Source organism: Vigna unguiculata, chromosome 4 (assembly GCF_037176805.1).
Source record: "Vigna unguiculata cultivar grain cowpea cultivar isolate G323 ecotype 2 chromosome 4, ASM3717680v1, whole genome shotgun sequence".
Taxonomy (NCBI): domain Eukaryota; kingdom Viridiplantae; phylum Streptophyta; class Magnoliopsida; order Fabales; family Fabaceae; genus Vigna; species Vigna unguiculata.
In genome coordinates, this window is record NC_140795.1 from 37,392,375 (window position 1) to 37,407,900 (window position 15,526).

The 15,526-nt window shown below is 27.8% G+C and overlaps 1 protein-coding gene across 1 annotated transcript; it reads left to right on the forward strand.

Annotated features, from left to right (window-relative positions):
• The first annotated feature begins 7,382 nt into the window (after nucleotides 1-7,382).
• LOC114181996 (uncharacterized) lies at nucleotides 7,383-12,878 on the forward strand. The gene is made up of 7 exons (XM_028068732.2): nucleotides 7,383-7,528; nucleotides 7,722-7,798; nucleotides 8,352-8,484; nucleotides 8,617-8,720; nucleotides 11,095-11,266; nucleotides 11,378-11,518; nucleotides 11,612-12,878. Exons 2-7 carry the CDS (start codon nucleotides 7,749-7,751, stop codon nucleotides 12,590-12,592), a joined length of 1,581 nt encoding a protein of 526 aa, XP_027924533.1. The 5' UTR covers nucleotides 7,383-7,528; nucleotides 7,722-7,748; the 3' UTR covers nucleotides 12,593-12,878.
• Nucleotides 12,879-15,526: the final 2,648 nt, after the last annotated feature.

Consider the following 15,526-nt stretch of genomic DNA (forward strand, 5'->3'; position numbering starts at 1 on the left):
TTATCCAAATTAAACTTAATTATGGTACCTAACAGTTGCACATATAATTTCCTACATAAAAAAAAACAATTGTCAATTACAAAATAACCTCACAAAATAGGAAAACAATTTTAGCAATTTATAACACCTTAAACACACCTTTTTTATGCATGGAATTTCAAACAAACTTTTCACTAAACATTTATAAACAAACTGATCTGTATCACTATATTGCAACCCAACCAATCAAATCTCAAAATAATAAAAACAAAAGATAAAATTTAATTACACATTTGTACTTAACAAATTATTTAGTTAATTAAACATATTCAATATGTGGTACATACCATTCAACAAATCCGGAGAGAAATTACCAGCTACTACTTCCTTTATACTTTCAAATTCATATACCTTCTTCGGGATATTTGCAATAGGTTAGGGCTTAACAGAGGTGGCTCCAATAAATAGTAGTTTCAAAGGGTGTTCACAAACCCTATATTGACCATTATTCTTCACTATCTTGAAATTGTGCATTATATATGTTTCACCCTCAACCAACTTGCTATCCCACACATCAAATTCTTCCTTTTTAACTATGCAATGTATCTTGTCCCCCTAATAAAAAGTAAGAGAAATAAAAAAACAAAAAAAAATTAAACATGTAAACAAAAAAAACAATAATTACAGGATTATTAACATGTACCTTCTAATCATTCAAGATCATCTCAAAGTGCACATTGGAATCATGGTTATTAACATACTAGTGATCAACTACTCTAACACCAAACTTTAGAGTCTCCCTCTTACCGTTAATATCTTTGATCATATCAAACTTTTTCGTTATTACAACCTACGTAAAATAAGACAAATAAATATCACAAAAAATTAAACTGCAACCTTAGAAAACCATACAAAGAATTAAGTCATTTCATACATACACAACAAATTACATAAATGTAAAAGAAAATAATTAACGAAAAAAATAATCCATTTCAAACATCCAAGTGAAAACGGTAACACAAAACAATACAAACTATTAAACCGTAAGATAAAACTCAAAATCAAGACAAAACCTTCACAAAAACAAAACCTAAATAGCAAAAACTCATAACAAAGATATGTACAAATATAAAATAATCACAAACCACAAGCAAATATCAAGATAAAGGGAAAAACCTGAAATGAAATGGAAACAAAACATTCATGCCATCAAGAAAAACATTACCTTAACAGAAAACCCATAAAATTTAAAAAGAACCATTGGTAGAAAATGAATCATCACAATATTCAAAACCAAGACAAAACCTTAACAAAAGCAAAAACTCATAATCATAAAGATAAATAGGAAGAAACATTGGTAGAAATATAAAATAACCACAAAACACAAAATCATTTCAACGATGAAGGAAAAAAGCTAAAATGAAATGGAAACAAAACATTCACACCATCAAGAAAAACATCTACCTTAACAGCAAAACCCATAAATCAGTTGTAAAAAAAATAACAATGAATAACAACAATGAAATAATGAAGGGAAACACAGAACACGAAATGGATACACCAATTTCACAGCTAATGCAAAATGGAAAGAAAGAATCACCTGATGAAGTAGAAGAAACCTTCACAGTCACAGTAAAAGACAAATGAAAATAGGAAAATGGGGTTACAAATGAGCAGAAGAGAGAAGGAAGTAACTTTCCATACCTCATACAACAAAGTATAGCTTCCACTACTTCCTAGAAGCTTCTTCAACCACTACCACAGTCTGAAATGAAAGCTAGTCATTTCATGTACAGTGTTTGCGCCATTACAGGAAGAGAGAAAGTGCAAATGGTCTGAGACAATGAAAAAGTCAGAAAAACCAATAAGAATGATAGGTGTCACAAATTTATATAGGGTTGTTTTGGTAATATCCATACCAGTTTGTTTTCTTATAATTATAGTATATTCTTTTTTTAAGGGTTTTAACATATTATATTCCTTGAATCTCATGTTGTTTATACCAATCTTTTTATTCTCATTTTTTATTAATTTGTTTTTTTTTTATTCTATTTGTTGATTTTTTTGTATTATAATTAGAAAATTTTTTTTACCCAATTTTGTTTTTTTATATTTTTCAATTTATAGGTTTCTAGAGATTTTTACATATACTTTGATGAGGAACTAAAATTTTGCTTGGGATTGAATTACATAAATGTACTAACTATATTAAGGTTTAGCCTTTTAGTGGATAATGTAAATAAAATCTATAATGAAATAAGCAATGAATAATTTCAGTATAAATTGTTAAAGAGTTTCTTAAAACTAAAGATAATAAAAATTTAGTTAAGATCAACAATATCTCAACAAATAATACATAGATTAACTTTATTATTCATTGAACAAAATGTTAAATAAAATTAATTACAACAATTTAATTTATTCAAATTCTTAATTTTTTAGTTTGCGGTGACTTTGATCATGAAGAAACACTACTAAAAAAACTCATATTTCCTGTCAATTTTGTTTTGAAACAAATTTTGTTGTGAAAAAATATTTGCAAGAAATTGCTACCAATTTTCTCGCAAAATATTTTGTATTAAACACTTTTCGCAACAAATTTTGTAGAAAATACTTGCAAATTTTATAATTTTGTCGGAAATGATTACCCACGAAGGAACTACAAAGTCTTTTCTTACAAATTTTTTTAACAAATTTACAAGAAAAATCTCATGTAATATAAGTTTTTCTTGTAGTGAAATTCATTTGGTTATTTATTTTTCTTTTCTAAAAAGATTTATTGACAAGTGTGTCCACACGTATCTTAATATCCTAATTACATAAAAAGTCCACCTTATAGCTTGTGGTGTACTTAAATTAAGATAAACTAAAGAAGTCAATATAACATTAATGATGAAATAAAACTTCGTTGACCAAAGAGGGTTGAAACCCCTGTAGATGTATTAGTCCTATTTAACTAACTTCTAAAAAAACTCTACAAATAATTTATGTATAAGCTAATTTATAAAAATTCTCTTTTTTTTATTTTTATTTTTACTAATAGTTAACTAACTTTTAACTTGTGATTATTTATTTATATTTCTTTCCTTGAAAATTTCACGGAGAAGTTCGTCCAAATAAATCCTAAATCAAATAGCTTGTGGTTAAAAGTTATTTTTTTTAAATATAAATGTGAGAGTAGTCATAAAAAAATTAAAAATATTATCTCATAAGTAATATTGTTTTAAAAATAAATAAGAAACTACGTAAAAATAAGTTACGAATAATCAAAGTCTTGTTATCTTAGTAGATGATATGTAAGTTATGTATAAAACTTTTCCTCATAAATTTTTGCTCTTAATATACGATTTTATTGTATTAAGCTTAAGGAAGAAAAAAAAAGAGACATATATCATGTTAAAGTTTCAACGATTCTTCTATTTTACACATGATATTTTTGGCACGTATAATTGTGTTAGACTAAAAAGTATCTACAAGAATTTAAAGCAAAATAATTGCAAGAAAAAAAATATATACTTAATTATATATTAATAATACTTATATATTTTAGTATACCCATCCATAAATTTTAATGTAAAATGATTATTTAAGCTTTGATAGGCTTAATTTCTTGATTCGAACTAGGATATACTTTACAAAATGTTGAGTTACTATTACAAGGCAAAATCTCATTTGCTATTCATTAAAATAAAAAACATTAAATATCGAAACCAATTTTAAACTATTAAAGAAATTCCAACAATTATAGAAAAAATATCAAATCTTACGATATTTTCAACAATCTTTGCCAAGCTAATCGGTTTGAATCTGATGGTAATACTTAAATATTCAGATATTGCACTTTATTAAATGAATAATACGATTTAAATTAATGTTCCAACAATACTTTTTAAAATATTTTAGATTAAATAGTAGTTTGGTCCTAGTTTTTTTTTTTTTTTCAACGTAGTTTTACTTTTGTTTTTTTTTTCAATTTGGTCCTAATATTCATCAATTTTATTCAATTTGGTCATTTTCGCTAATACCGTTAAAATAGTTAACGGATGTGAACGTAACTGTCACGTGTCATTTTGTCATTTTTTTTTTATTTTTTTTATTTTTTTTATTTTTTTTTATTTTTTTATTTAAAAAAAATGTACATGTGTCAAGCTCATATTATGTCACGTGTCATTTTGTGATTTTTTAATTTTTTTTTTTAATTTAAAATTTTTAAATTAAAAAAAAAATCACGTGTCAAGCTAATATTATACCACGTGTCAAAATTAGATTTTTATATTCAATTTGGTCCTAATATTCGTTATTTGTTTTCAATTTGATCCTAATTTTTTTTAATTTAGCATTTTTGTTCCTTTCCGAAAACAAAATATAATTTGTATATAAATGTTATATGGATATTCTTATTAAAATGCATATTTTAATTAAATATTTGTAATTTAAAATTAGAGTTGGTTTAAAATTAAATATTTTTAACCTCTTAAAAATTTAAATTAATGGTGTTATTGCTTTTTTCATTTTAATTTTAAACTAACTCTAATTCTAAATTAAAAATATTTAACAAACATTTTAATATATACAAATTAAATTTTGTCTCAATTTAGAGAGAAATAAAAATGTTCAATTTAAAAAAAATTAGGACCAAATTGAAAATAATTAACGAATATTGTGACCAAATTGAATATAAAAAACTGACTCTCACACGTGGCATGATATTAGTTTGACACGTGGATTTTTTTTTTTAAATTAAAAAAATTAAAAAAAATTAAAAAATCACAAAATGACACATGGCATTATATGAGCTTGATACGTGTACATTTTTTTAAAATTAAAAAAAATTAAAACAAAATTAAAACAAATTAAAACAAATCAAAAAAATAAAAGAAAATCACAAAATGACACGTGACGGTTATCGTTCACATCTGTTAACTATTTTAACGGTGTTAGCGAAAATGACCAAATTTAATAAAATTTACCAATATTAAAATCAAATTGACAAAAAAAAAACAAAAGTAGGACCATATTGAAAAAACCGAACGAAAACTAGGACCAAACTACTATTTAAGCCAATATTTTAATTACGATTACCGATAACAATTCATAAATGTAATTCCATAAAACAAAGTACATAGTATATAAAAAACCATACATTCCAAATTATCAACAAATTAATAAAGGGTAAAAACGAATATCTCCCTACTAATTTATGAAGTTATGTATAAATCAAACTTAACTTATAAATAAAATTAGAAGTGTTTATAAAGAATTATCCAATCAGATTTTATATAATATGTTAGAAGTAGAAAATAGAATTTTATGTAAGATTTATTTTATAAATGTGACAAATACTTCTAAAAAAATATATGAAAAAATGTAAATTGACTTTTATAAAATAGTTTTCAACAGATAATTTTTCAAATTATGTATGAATAAATTTTAACTTGAAAAAAAATATAAATATTCATAAATAATTTACACAACGTTGATAATGAAAAAGAGATGGAGATAATGATATATAGAATAATAAAACAAAATTGCGAATATGAATAAAAGAGAATAGGCACAACCATAAATACAAAAAAGTGGTGGAATTTGGAAGGAAGATAGTGGAAATTATGAAGAGAATAACAATAAATTTCAAAATTTGGTGATCCATTAAAATAACATAACAAAAAAAAACCAAATTAAGTTTAAAAAGAGTAAAATAATATCAGATAACTAATTTAGGTTATTAATTTTGATAAGTAAAATCATATTCCCAAATATTTTTATTCATTAAATTCAAATTTAAAAACTGAAATCTTAATGAAACCCTAACTTTTAGTTTACATTTCACAGTTATGTTCATTTATTAGAATTTTTATATATCTTATAAATATCTTATATATATTTAGTTTGATAAGAAAACGATACATCTGGTTAATGACCAAGTTTAGTAATTTATATAAGTGAAAGTGAAGTGAAAACGCTGTATTCACTTTCTTTTATATAAATTATTATTATTATTATTATTATTATAAAGTTAAATATAAATAACTTTATAATTTTATTGTAAATAATTTTTATTTACCTTATGTGTAATTTTTTAATTAAAAAAATATTAAGTTTAAAAAACTCAAATGAAAAAATAATTAAATTTAAACAAAGAGTCATTTTTTTAAATTGATAAAAAAATAATTTAAAATAACTTTAAAGTAAAATTGAAAATAAATGTGAAGATAAAAAAATAATACAGATAGATATAAATTATAGATAATTTTATTATTCTTAAACTGTGATCATTAATCACAATTATCCAAAAAAAAAAAGTTATATTATTTTTCATCTACTTACACTCAACTTAAATCAGTTTGGTTTATATAAAAGGTTTAAGGCCGAAAAGTACTTATATCTAAAAATAAAGGCTAAATTTTGTATATAAGATAAAAGATAATATAAATTCTTGAACTCTTAAAAATTATAAACTTTCACTAATTAGAGACCTTGCATTTATACAAATTGTTTTATATTTTTTATTCTATACATATATCTTCTCATTCTCTAATGTCATTGGATTTATATATATATATATATATATATATATATATATATTGAAAATAATTTGACTTTATCAGAAATTACAAATAAAACTGGCGAATTAACTTCTTTTGGATATATTATTTTTGTATTGATGAAAATTAGACTTAATTAAAAATAAAATTATACACAAAATTTTAAAATTGTCGTATTTGTTCAGTGTATCAATTGAAATATTTTTGAGAAAAAAAAAACTATTTTTTTCCAAAATATTTCAATTTTTATTTTTATAGATGTAGATGAGACATGTTTTGATTTCAAAATCCGAATATTATAATTATAATTTGAAGTGATCCTCGCTGTATTTTTAAAAAGAATTCTGTTTTTCTTTGAATCTTAATAATTAATATCTTTGTGTTTTCATTGGATTGGAATTGAATGTGAATTTTATATATATATATATATATATATATATATATATATATATATATATATATATATATATATATATATATATCATGAGATATGTTCTCCTTATTAATTTATTGTCACAACATATACTAATTAAGATTAACAACCTATAGTCACATTAGTAATATTTGATAACAGGTAATATCTTTTAAAAAAAACACATACTAACCATACAAGGATATTTTTGTAAACAAATTAGAACGTAAAGTTTATTTATTTTAAAATTAAATAGTTAAAATCATACCCTATCACCGTATAAAGAAAATAACTATTACAAATTTAATTTCTTTTGTCATAAATTTTATAGTAATATTATTTATTTGTTTATTTTATTAGAAAACAATTTATATTTTAAAACACTTATTTGTTAGTTTAAAAGTGAGATCTAACATAAGCTTTAATTAATTTAGAGTATATATTTTCTGAAAATCAAGCAGATAATTTACAAATCAACCCAACGCGGACCGAACACTTTGAAAAACAAAATAATTTTTGGTAGTTCAATTTTCACACTTTCATCGATCCTTCTTCAGAAACCAAAACCTTCCTCGTTAAGGAAGACCAATCGGTATTCATCACATATAATCTCCTTTTTCTTTCTCTATTTTTCATTCTCACACACTCACCGATTTGTTTTTGTAGTTCAATTTAAATTGATAAAGAAAAATAGGTACCTTAAATTTCCAAGCTAGCTGTCTTCAACAAAACTCACTGCAATCCTCTGTTTTTGGTTTCTGGGATTTTGCTTTCGTGTGATTTAGGGTTTGATCCTGATCGAAACTTACACCATGGCCATGTTCGATTCCCTCTTCAACAAAGGTTTTAAGGCTGCCAAATGGTACTGTTTGCTTATTGTGTTTGATATTGTATGTAATCTGGGTGTTTTATTTTTCTTATTGAAATTGTGTGTTTTTTGTACTTTGAAATTTATTTGATGGCTGAGTGTACTACTGTGGATCAATTGGCCTAGTTGTGCTATCTGGGATAGTTTGTATTCCTGAATTTCCCCCTTTATTTATTTACCAAGTAACTGGGTATTGCTTATGACTTTTTCTTCTTCTTATGGTTTAATTGTTCGTGTATGAATTAACATACTGTATTTTAGTTTGATTTAAATGATTCTGTTTATTGCATAAGCTCGTTTAAACCAACTTTATGTATTGCCGGAAATTGTGACTGCAATTGTGGGTTATCCCAAAAAACCTTGTTGTGGCCGATATCACGGTGGCGGGCAGATTGTTTTTATAAAACCTTGATCTGGACAACAGTTCTTTTGTGGTGTTTCATTTTATTCTTGTATCATTGTGTGCCGTTGTTGCTGCTTTCATTGTTGTATATTTGGTGTTTAATTTGTTTGTAACTGATATGTTTGCCAATGCTCATACTTTCAGTAAAACTCTGCTGAAACTGACAATTCCCCGAATAAAGCTGTTAAGAAACAGAAGAGAGATTCAGTTAAAGAATATGCGGCGTGACATCGCCAAGCTACTTGAGACTGGCCAAGAAGCCACAGCTCGTATTAGGGTAAACCTGCATATGATGTTTAATTTTTTTTCAATTTTAGTATTTTAAGACAATGGTTGAGGACATCAAGAAAATAATTTTGGTACTTTTTCATTGGTAGTTCTGTTTTTGATGTGGTTATAATATGTGCAGGTAGAGCATATTATCAGAGAGGAGAATATGATGGCTGCTCAAGAAATCATTGAACTCTTTTGTGAACTTATTGCTGTCCGTCTTCCAATAATTGAATCTCAAAGGTAGTCTAGAGATGAAACGGAAATCTGCATGACTAGCTTAGTTTCTGTCTGAATTTGTGTGATATGCCCATTTGAATTTTGCATTCAGCCTAGTTATTAGTAAATCTTGTGTTGATGAAACTGTTGGTGTGTTATTCTGACTGACTTTCCCAAAAATATTACCTTGTTCTACTGATATGACTAACCAGTAACTGGGAGGACCAATTTTTTTTAGCCAAGACCTACAGTAAGCAATGTAAAAGCCACTTTGTTTGAGGGAGTGTTTGGCAGTAAACTTAGAAGAAATGATGAATTTTTTCAGCATTTTGGTTGAGGGAGTGTTCTTAAACATTGAATTTGTGCAAGGTGTAATATGATCTATAACTAGTTTAAACAAATTTATCAATTAAGTGATAAATGCTTGGGGCATAATTTTGTGATTGCAGTGTCTTAGTGCCCATGACACTCAAATGAAAAATCTACTCGAAACTATAAAATGAGTGATGCTCTGGTGTTTGGACAGTGAAGTGCCAACGAGAACAAAAGTTATTGTAGCAGGGATGAGAATACTGAGGTGATTGAGTGGATCATTGGAAATACAAGAAAATGTAAAATTACAAATGATCTGCATCAAAGAACTTCTGAGTAGTCCTTATTGATGATGGATCTTTGTAAGGTGTGGGGCGAAGACCAACAGAAACACTAGTGAGAAAAAAAGGTTTGAACTAAAAATAATGGGGTAGATTTTATTGAATGGTTTTAACTGATGATCCATCTAGTAGGTTTTATTTGCAGCCTAGTTATGTATTTTTATTTTCACACGCAACCAATTTTACTGCCTTAAGAAACTATCCCAATTATCATGATCATTACCTGTGTGATCATCATTACTTTTGTTAACCTTTGTACTTCCCTAATTATCAAATATTACCGCCACAGTTCTACAAGTGATAATAGGTCCCTGTGGTTTTCAATTGCTGTGTATGAGTGACCATAACCCTCATCACTCTTTCAATCACCCTTCACTTGTTAACAGTCAATAATATAGTTTTTATTTTTCTGAGTCAGCTTGGAAATTTCTTAATAATTCAAATAATATAACTCTCAACCTCTTTGGGGGTTGGGAACTTGGGATAGGCCTTTTTAGCTTCTTTATTGGTGTCAACATTCTTTTTAGGGAGTGCCTTTGTTTGATATGATAAGATGATAGATTGCCTTTCTAGGTTTTCACTTTTCTTTTATTGCTTGTGTTCTTGGTTCTAGGAGGCTTCTAATACTCTTGATATGTACTCTTCTTACATAAATATAAAGCATTGAAAAATTACACTGACCTCCTTAGGTTTAAGAAACATATGCAAACACCCCTTGATTATATATATGTGCCTCTTAGTTGACTTTACAGATTCTTCTTTTTGGAGAAAATAATAAAGAAAATTTCATATTGCATCATAGTTGTGCCTCACTACACTGTACTAAATTTTATGCATATTGTCCTAATGCTCCTTATTTTTTTGCTTCTGTTCATGTCCGATTATTGTATGTAGAATTTGATATTATCTCCTTTGATTCCATGGACAGCATGCATACACGCCAAATGAAGGTTGTTAAATATGGAAGGAAAATATGCATATGTTTTGGGTCTGTTTGAAGAAACTTCTCCATAAACATGTATAGGAGAGGAAATAAGGAAAACAACAATTTTTTTTTCCTCAAGTTAAAATTAGTTCATGTATGAACTAATTTATACAAGTTATTTCCTATCAGTTTCTCAATAAACTGATTTTTAACAAGGATTTTTAAATTACACATAAACTAATTATAGTTTATGAAAAATTAATTTCTTTCAGCTTATTGAAAAAACTAATTTCCTTTTTCTTCTCACCTTTATCTCGTAGAGGTGCTAATATGGAAGTTTCCTCCAAACAAACCCTTAGCCATGAACTGGAATCAGTACTCGTACATTGTAGTACTTGGTCAGATTCTACCTCGTAATCTACATTGAAATGGTCTCTATATTGAAAATCAATGAGGTTTTGTTTTAGCAAAGGAAAAAAAGCTTGTCTTTAACTATTTTTTCAAGGTAGTTAGTAAAGCAAGTTATGTTAGGCTGATCAGCTACAGATCCACTGCTGAGTAGTTGTCAATGCTATTCTAAACTTATAGTTTGTACTATTTTCTGTTAGTATCATTGGACAGACTAGGAATTTTGCACATCATCTTTTTTGGAGTGTGATAAGTGCAAATAAGAGGCCAATAGATTTTTAGCATTATTTAGGTTATCTTGTTTTTTAATAAGTGTATGCTGTGATTAAAACCATGATCATTCTGTAACGAAAGTATAACTATAAAATGCCAACCATTATTCTCTAATTATGTAAGTTCGCAATGTTTTTAGGGAATGTCCCCTTGACTTGAAGGAAGCCATATCTAGTGTATGTTTTGCTGCACCAAGGTGTGCAGATCTGTCAGAGTTGCTGCAGGTTCAGATGCTATTTGCTGGCAAATATGGGAAGGAATTTGTATCTGCTGCAACTGAGCTCAGGCCAGACTGTGGGGTTAATCGCCAGGTTCCATGAATTTTTCATGCTACTAAAATTTTTCTTCTCTCGTTGCTAAACATTTTTTTATACATAGCCATTTTATTTTCATGACATTCTCCATGTGAATATCAATTGCAGTTAATAGAGCTACTTTCAATTCGTGCTCCTACACCAGAAAAGAAACTGAACCTTCTGAAAGAAATTGCTGTTGAGCACAATGTAGAATGGGACCCAGCAGAATCAGAAACTGAGTTCTTTAAAAAACATGAAGATTTATTGGTAAGTGTTAGGTTGTAATGACTAAATAGAAAAAAACTGGCAATGATTTAGTAAAGCACCATTATCTTACATTATAAGTCCTTTCCTTTTCAGAATGGCCCCACCCAATTCTTTAGTGGGTCTAAGTTGCCCCTTCCTGATGAAAAGCCCCACGAAGAGATGTACTCTGCTCATGAAACACCCAATAAAGAAGAACCTGATTCTGATTCTGGCTCTGATACATTAGAATTTCCTGAAGTTCCTAAAGTATCAGTCCGGCCTAACGCAAATGTTGCCACAGCTCCAGAAATGGTTACACATCTAACTATGGAACCCCTTGATGTTGATCTTGATTCATCAAGCAATTCCGGAGATTTTGAAGATGTCAAGCAGGAGCAAGTTGAAGATAGATCAACAGTTCACAAAGATGAACCCCATACTTCAATTACCAAAGAGAATATACAGTTCGTGCCATTCATCTCTCCTCCAGCATTATTATCATCTGGATCATTTTCTGCAAGACCTAGTGAATCATCTCCCACCCTGTCAAGCGCAAAACCGGAACCCAATGTGGACTTACAGGATGTGTTGGCTGCAGCCCATGCTGCTGCAGAAACTGCTGAACGTGCTGCGGCTGCAGCTCGCACAGCAGCTAGTCTTGCTCAAGTCCGAATTAATGAGCTGACTAGGAAGAGAAGTGATGAACGTGTACCGGACAGCAGCTCCGATAACCCATTTTATGCTGGTGGTGATAATGAATCTCCAACAAAAGAAAAGCATTTCACTGGGCAAAATCCTGCAGATAACTCTGATGTCCATAATAGAAAAGATCTTGAACATCACCAGGATCATTATACTTCCCCAGGCTCTCATTCATCAAGTTTTCCTTCCTTTGACACACTCAAGGAAGATTTTGATTCCTCCCTGCCCAGTAATCATGTACTGACTGACAACTCCTCTAGTCACCAACCCAAGAGATTACCTTCAATGGACGATGACTCATACTTCTCATACCCCAACTTATTTACCTCTCAAAACTCGAATGTTGGATCTCATACTCATTCAGATAATAGCCGTCCCCCTCATGATCTGTGATTGAGAATATCATCCGGCCACACATTTCTTTATATGAGAATCTAAAGTCTTGCTCACGAGTGTGTTTTATACCTGCAATAAGTACTTTGTTTTTTTCATATTTTCAAAGAGCATGCAGTCCCTGGCTTTGTTGTCTACACAGTGCATACTAGGGCGCTTTGTACGATGACGGTGCTGCCACTATGTAATTGCTTTAGTTCAGAAGCGTTACTGTTTGTGGCTGTGGCTGCAATCACTGTATAAATCTTATACTGTTGGAATAAAAGCACTCACAGCTTTTCTTTTCTTTCTTTTTTTTTTTTTTTTACATTTTTTGTGTCAAGGAAAGCAAGACAGCAGATATCGAGTTAGGTCACCGGGGGATATTAGACATGTAATACATTTAGAACTTCATTTGTAATTTTGTGATATTGTAGCATGAGTGTGGAATATATCACTTCATTAGTTTTGTAACAAATAAGCTTTTATTGTTCGTATTTCTTTCCAAATCTGTTAGATATGCATCATTTGACAATAAATTATTTTTAATATTCCAAGTCTCTTAACCCCTTAAAGTGGTTCAAAATATTACACAGACAAGAGACTAGGAAAGATCTTACATTGGTCATGGAAGCATGTAGTTACATTTTCAGTGCCATTTTATTGGGTGGCGGTGCTGGAAATTCTTGTATGTGTGTGTGTTTATATATATATATATATATATATATATATATATATATATATATATATATTGAGTATTGAGTTGAGGCTTTGTTCTGTATTTGGACCATTGCAAAATAGTTACAGCAGAAATTTATTAGACTTCAAACAATATTTTGTAACATAATCAAGGTGTTGCTTAACAATGGCAGTAAGTTAAAAGCTTGGTTGAAGAAATGGGATTAGACCACTTGGTTGATCTGTTTATAAGACTCAATTGGATAAAAGCTCAAATGATTTGCGCTATGATGTGGATTGTGTTCTACATTTATGATCGATCTTAATTTGGTTTTTATCATAATATTGTTTTAAAATTTGAACTATAAAACTTCATTGGATTAAACCCTGCTGTTTTGGCATGTCTTAAATGTTGTATTTTGAGTATTATGAAAGTACCAAGCCTCTTATTGTCTAGTTTTTCTCTTCCAAAGAGTTTGTGTGAAATTTCTTTATATACCTTCATAGTGGATGACAAGAGTTGTGGGTCTTATATGCATAAAATTGTGAATCTTGTGTGCATGAAGTTGTGGGTCTTATTTAGATTTTCTATGTATGTTTTAGTTTCATTTTCTACCAATTCTCCCTTGCACATCTCTTTTACCATTTTGTTTACTTATTTATTTATTTTCTTTTTATCTTTGGTTAATAATATAAATCGTTATCCTATTTTTGGCTATGTGAACGCTGGGAACCCTTGTCCTCCACATTTCAATTTTCATTATTTTCTGATAAATAAACGTCTCTCTTATTTTCCCAAGACTCATATTCACTTATTCTATTTTTTGTTTTTTTTTTGTTTTTGTCTGTCTAGGATTTTACATTTTACAGTCTACACTCTTCTATTTGCTAGTTTTGTGATTGACGTTCTTGTAGTTTGGAGGATTTGCATAACATTGCTAATAAATCTTTAAAGACGTTGCTTATTCACACCCTCATAAACTACTGGGTTTTTGGCTAGATTTTACTACATTAAATATAAAAATCGCCATTTTAATTACATAAATATTAGAAGAAAAAGAAACATTCTCCTATTCCTATTCACTTTAAAGTAGAATTATAAAACAAAAAATACAATGGTCATATAACAAAATTATTTCTAGAAAAACACAAGATAGAGGATAAACATTACTTTTATTTATATATCTCATCGTTTGGTATCATTTAGAAATCGAGGTAGTACAACTTAAATACACACGAGTCTTATATTGTGTGTATGCACGGGTCATTATATGTTTTTTTTTTCGGTTATATTTGTTAGTTTAACATGTGTATTAGTAAGGAGAATTGATTTATTATCAAGTAACGAAAAGTATGCGGTGATTGTATATGCATACAATAGCAATATATTTTACAATAAAATAATAATATTTTTTACCAGAATCTAATTAGTTTATGAAATTTGTATTCTATTTAATACGAATAAGTTTTGAATCCATTATGAGGTATAATTGATCATGTTTGATATGACATAAGTAAATAATTAGAAATAGTTTTAATTTTGTAAAATCTATATAAGTTGTTGTAGATAATAATTAAGCACACATATCAATCCTACTATTAATATTAATATTACTAATGCTAATATTATTTCAAATAATAATATGATTACTTAGAAAATATGCAAGTTATTGAAATATGATTTCATAGAAAATAAGAGTGAAATATATGTACAAAATAAAAGTAAAGTGTAGACATAATGTGAGATATGAATGACATTATACAAGATAAAAACAACATGACAAATATTAAAATTAAAAGATAACACTTAGATATGAATTTATTTGAGCTAAGTTATAAAATTAACATAATAAGTAATTAGTGATGTGTCGATGATTAAAAATTCAAATTAGACATTAAAATTAAATATTATATTAAAGGAAATATTTTAGGTTGTCTTTTGTTGGTTTTTGTGAATTTATGGTATAGGAATTATTTGTTAATAATAATAATAATAATAATAATAATAATAATGTAAATGTTAATGCTAATAATAATAATAATAATTTCAATTCTGCTATTATGATTAATATTATTACTACTAATGCTAATGTTAATTCAAATAACAATATGGTTATTTAGAGAAAATATAATATGCAAGTAATTGAAACATGATCTCGTACAAAATAAAAGTGAAATGTATGTACAAAATAAAAATAAAGGGTAGGCACATCATAAAATATGAATGATCTCGTACAAAATAAAAAAAGTTGATGTTAAAAGGGTTAAATATGTTTT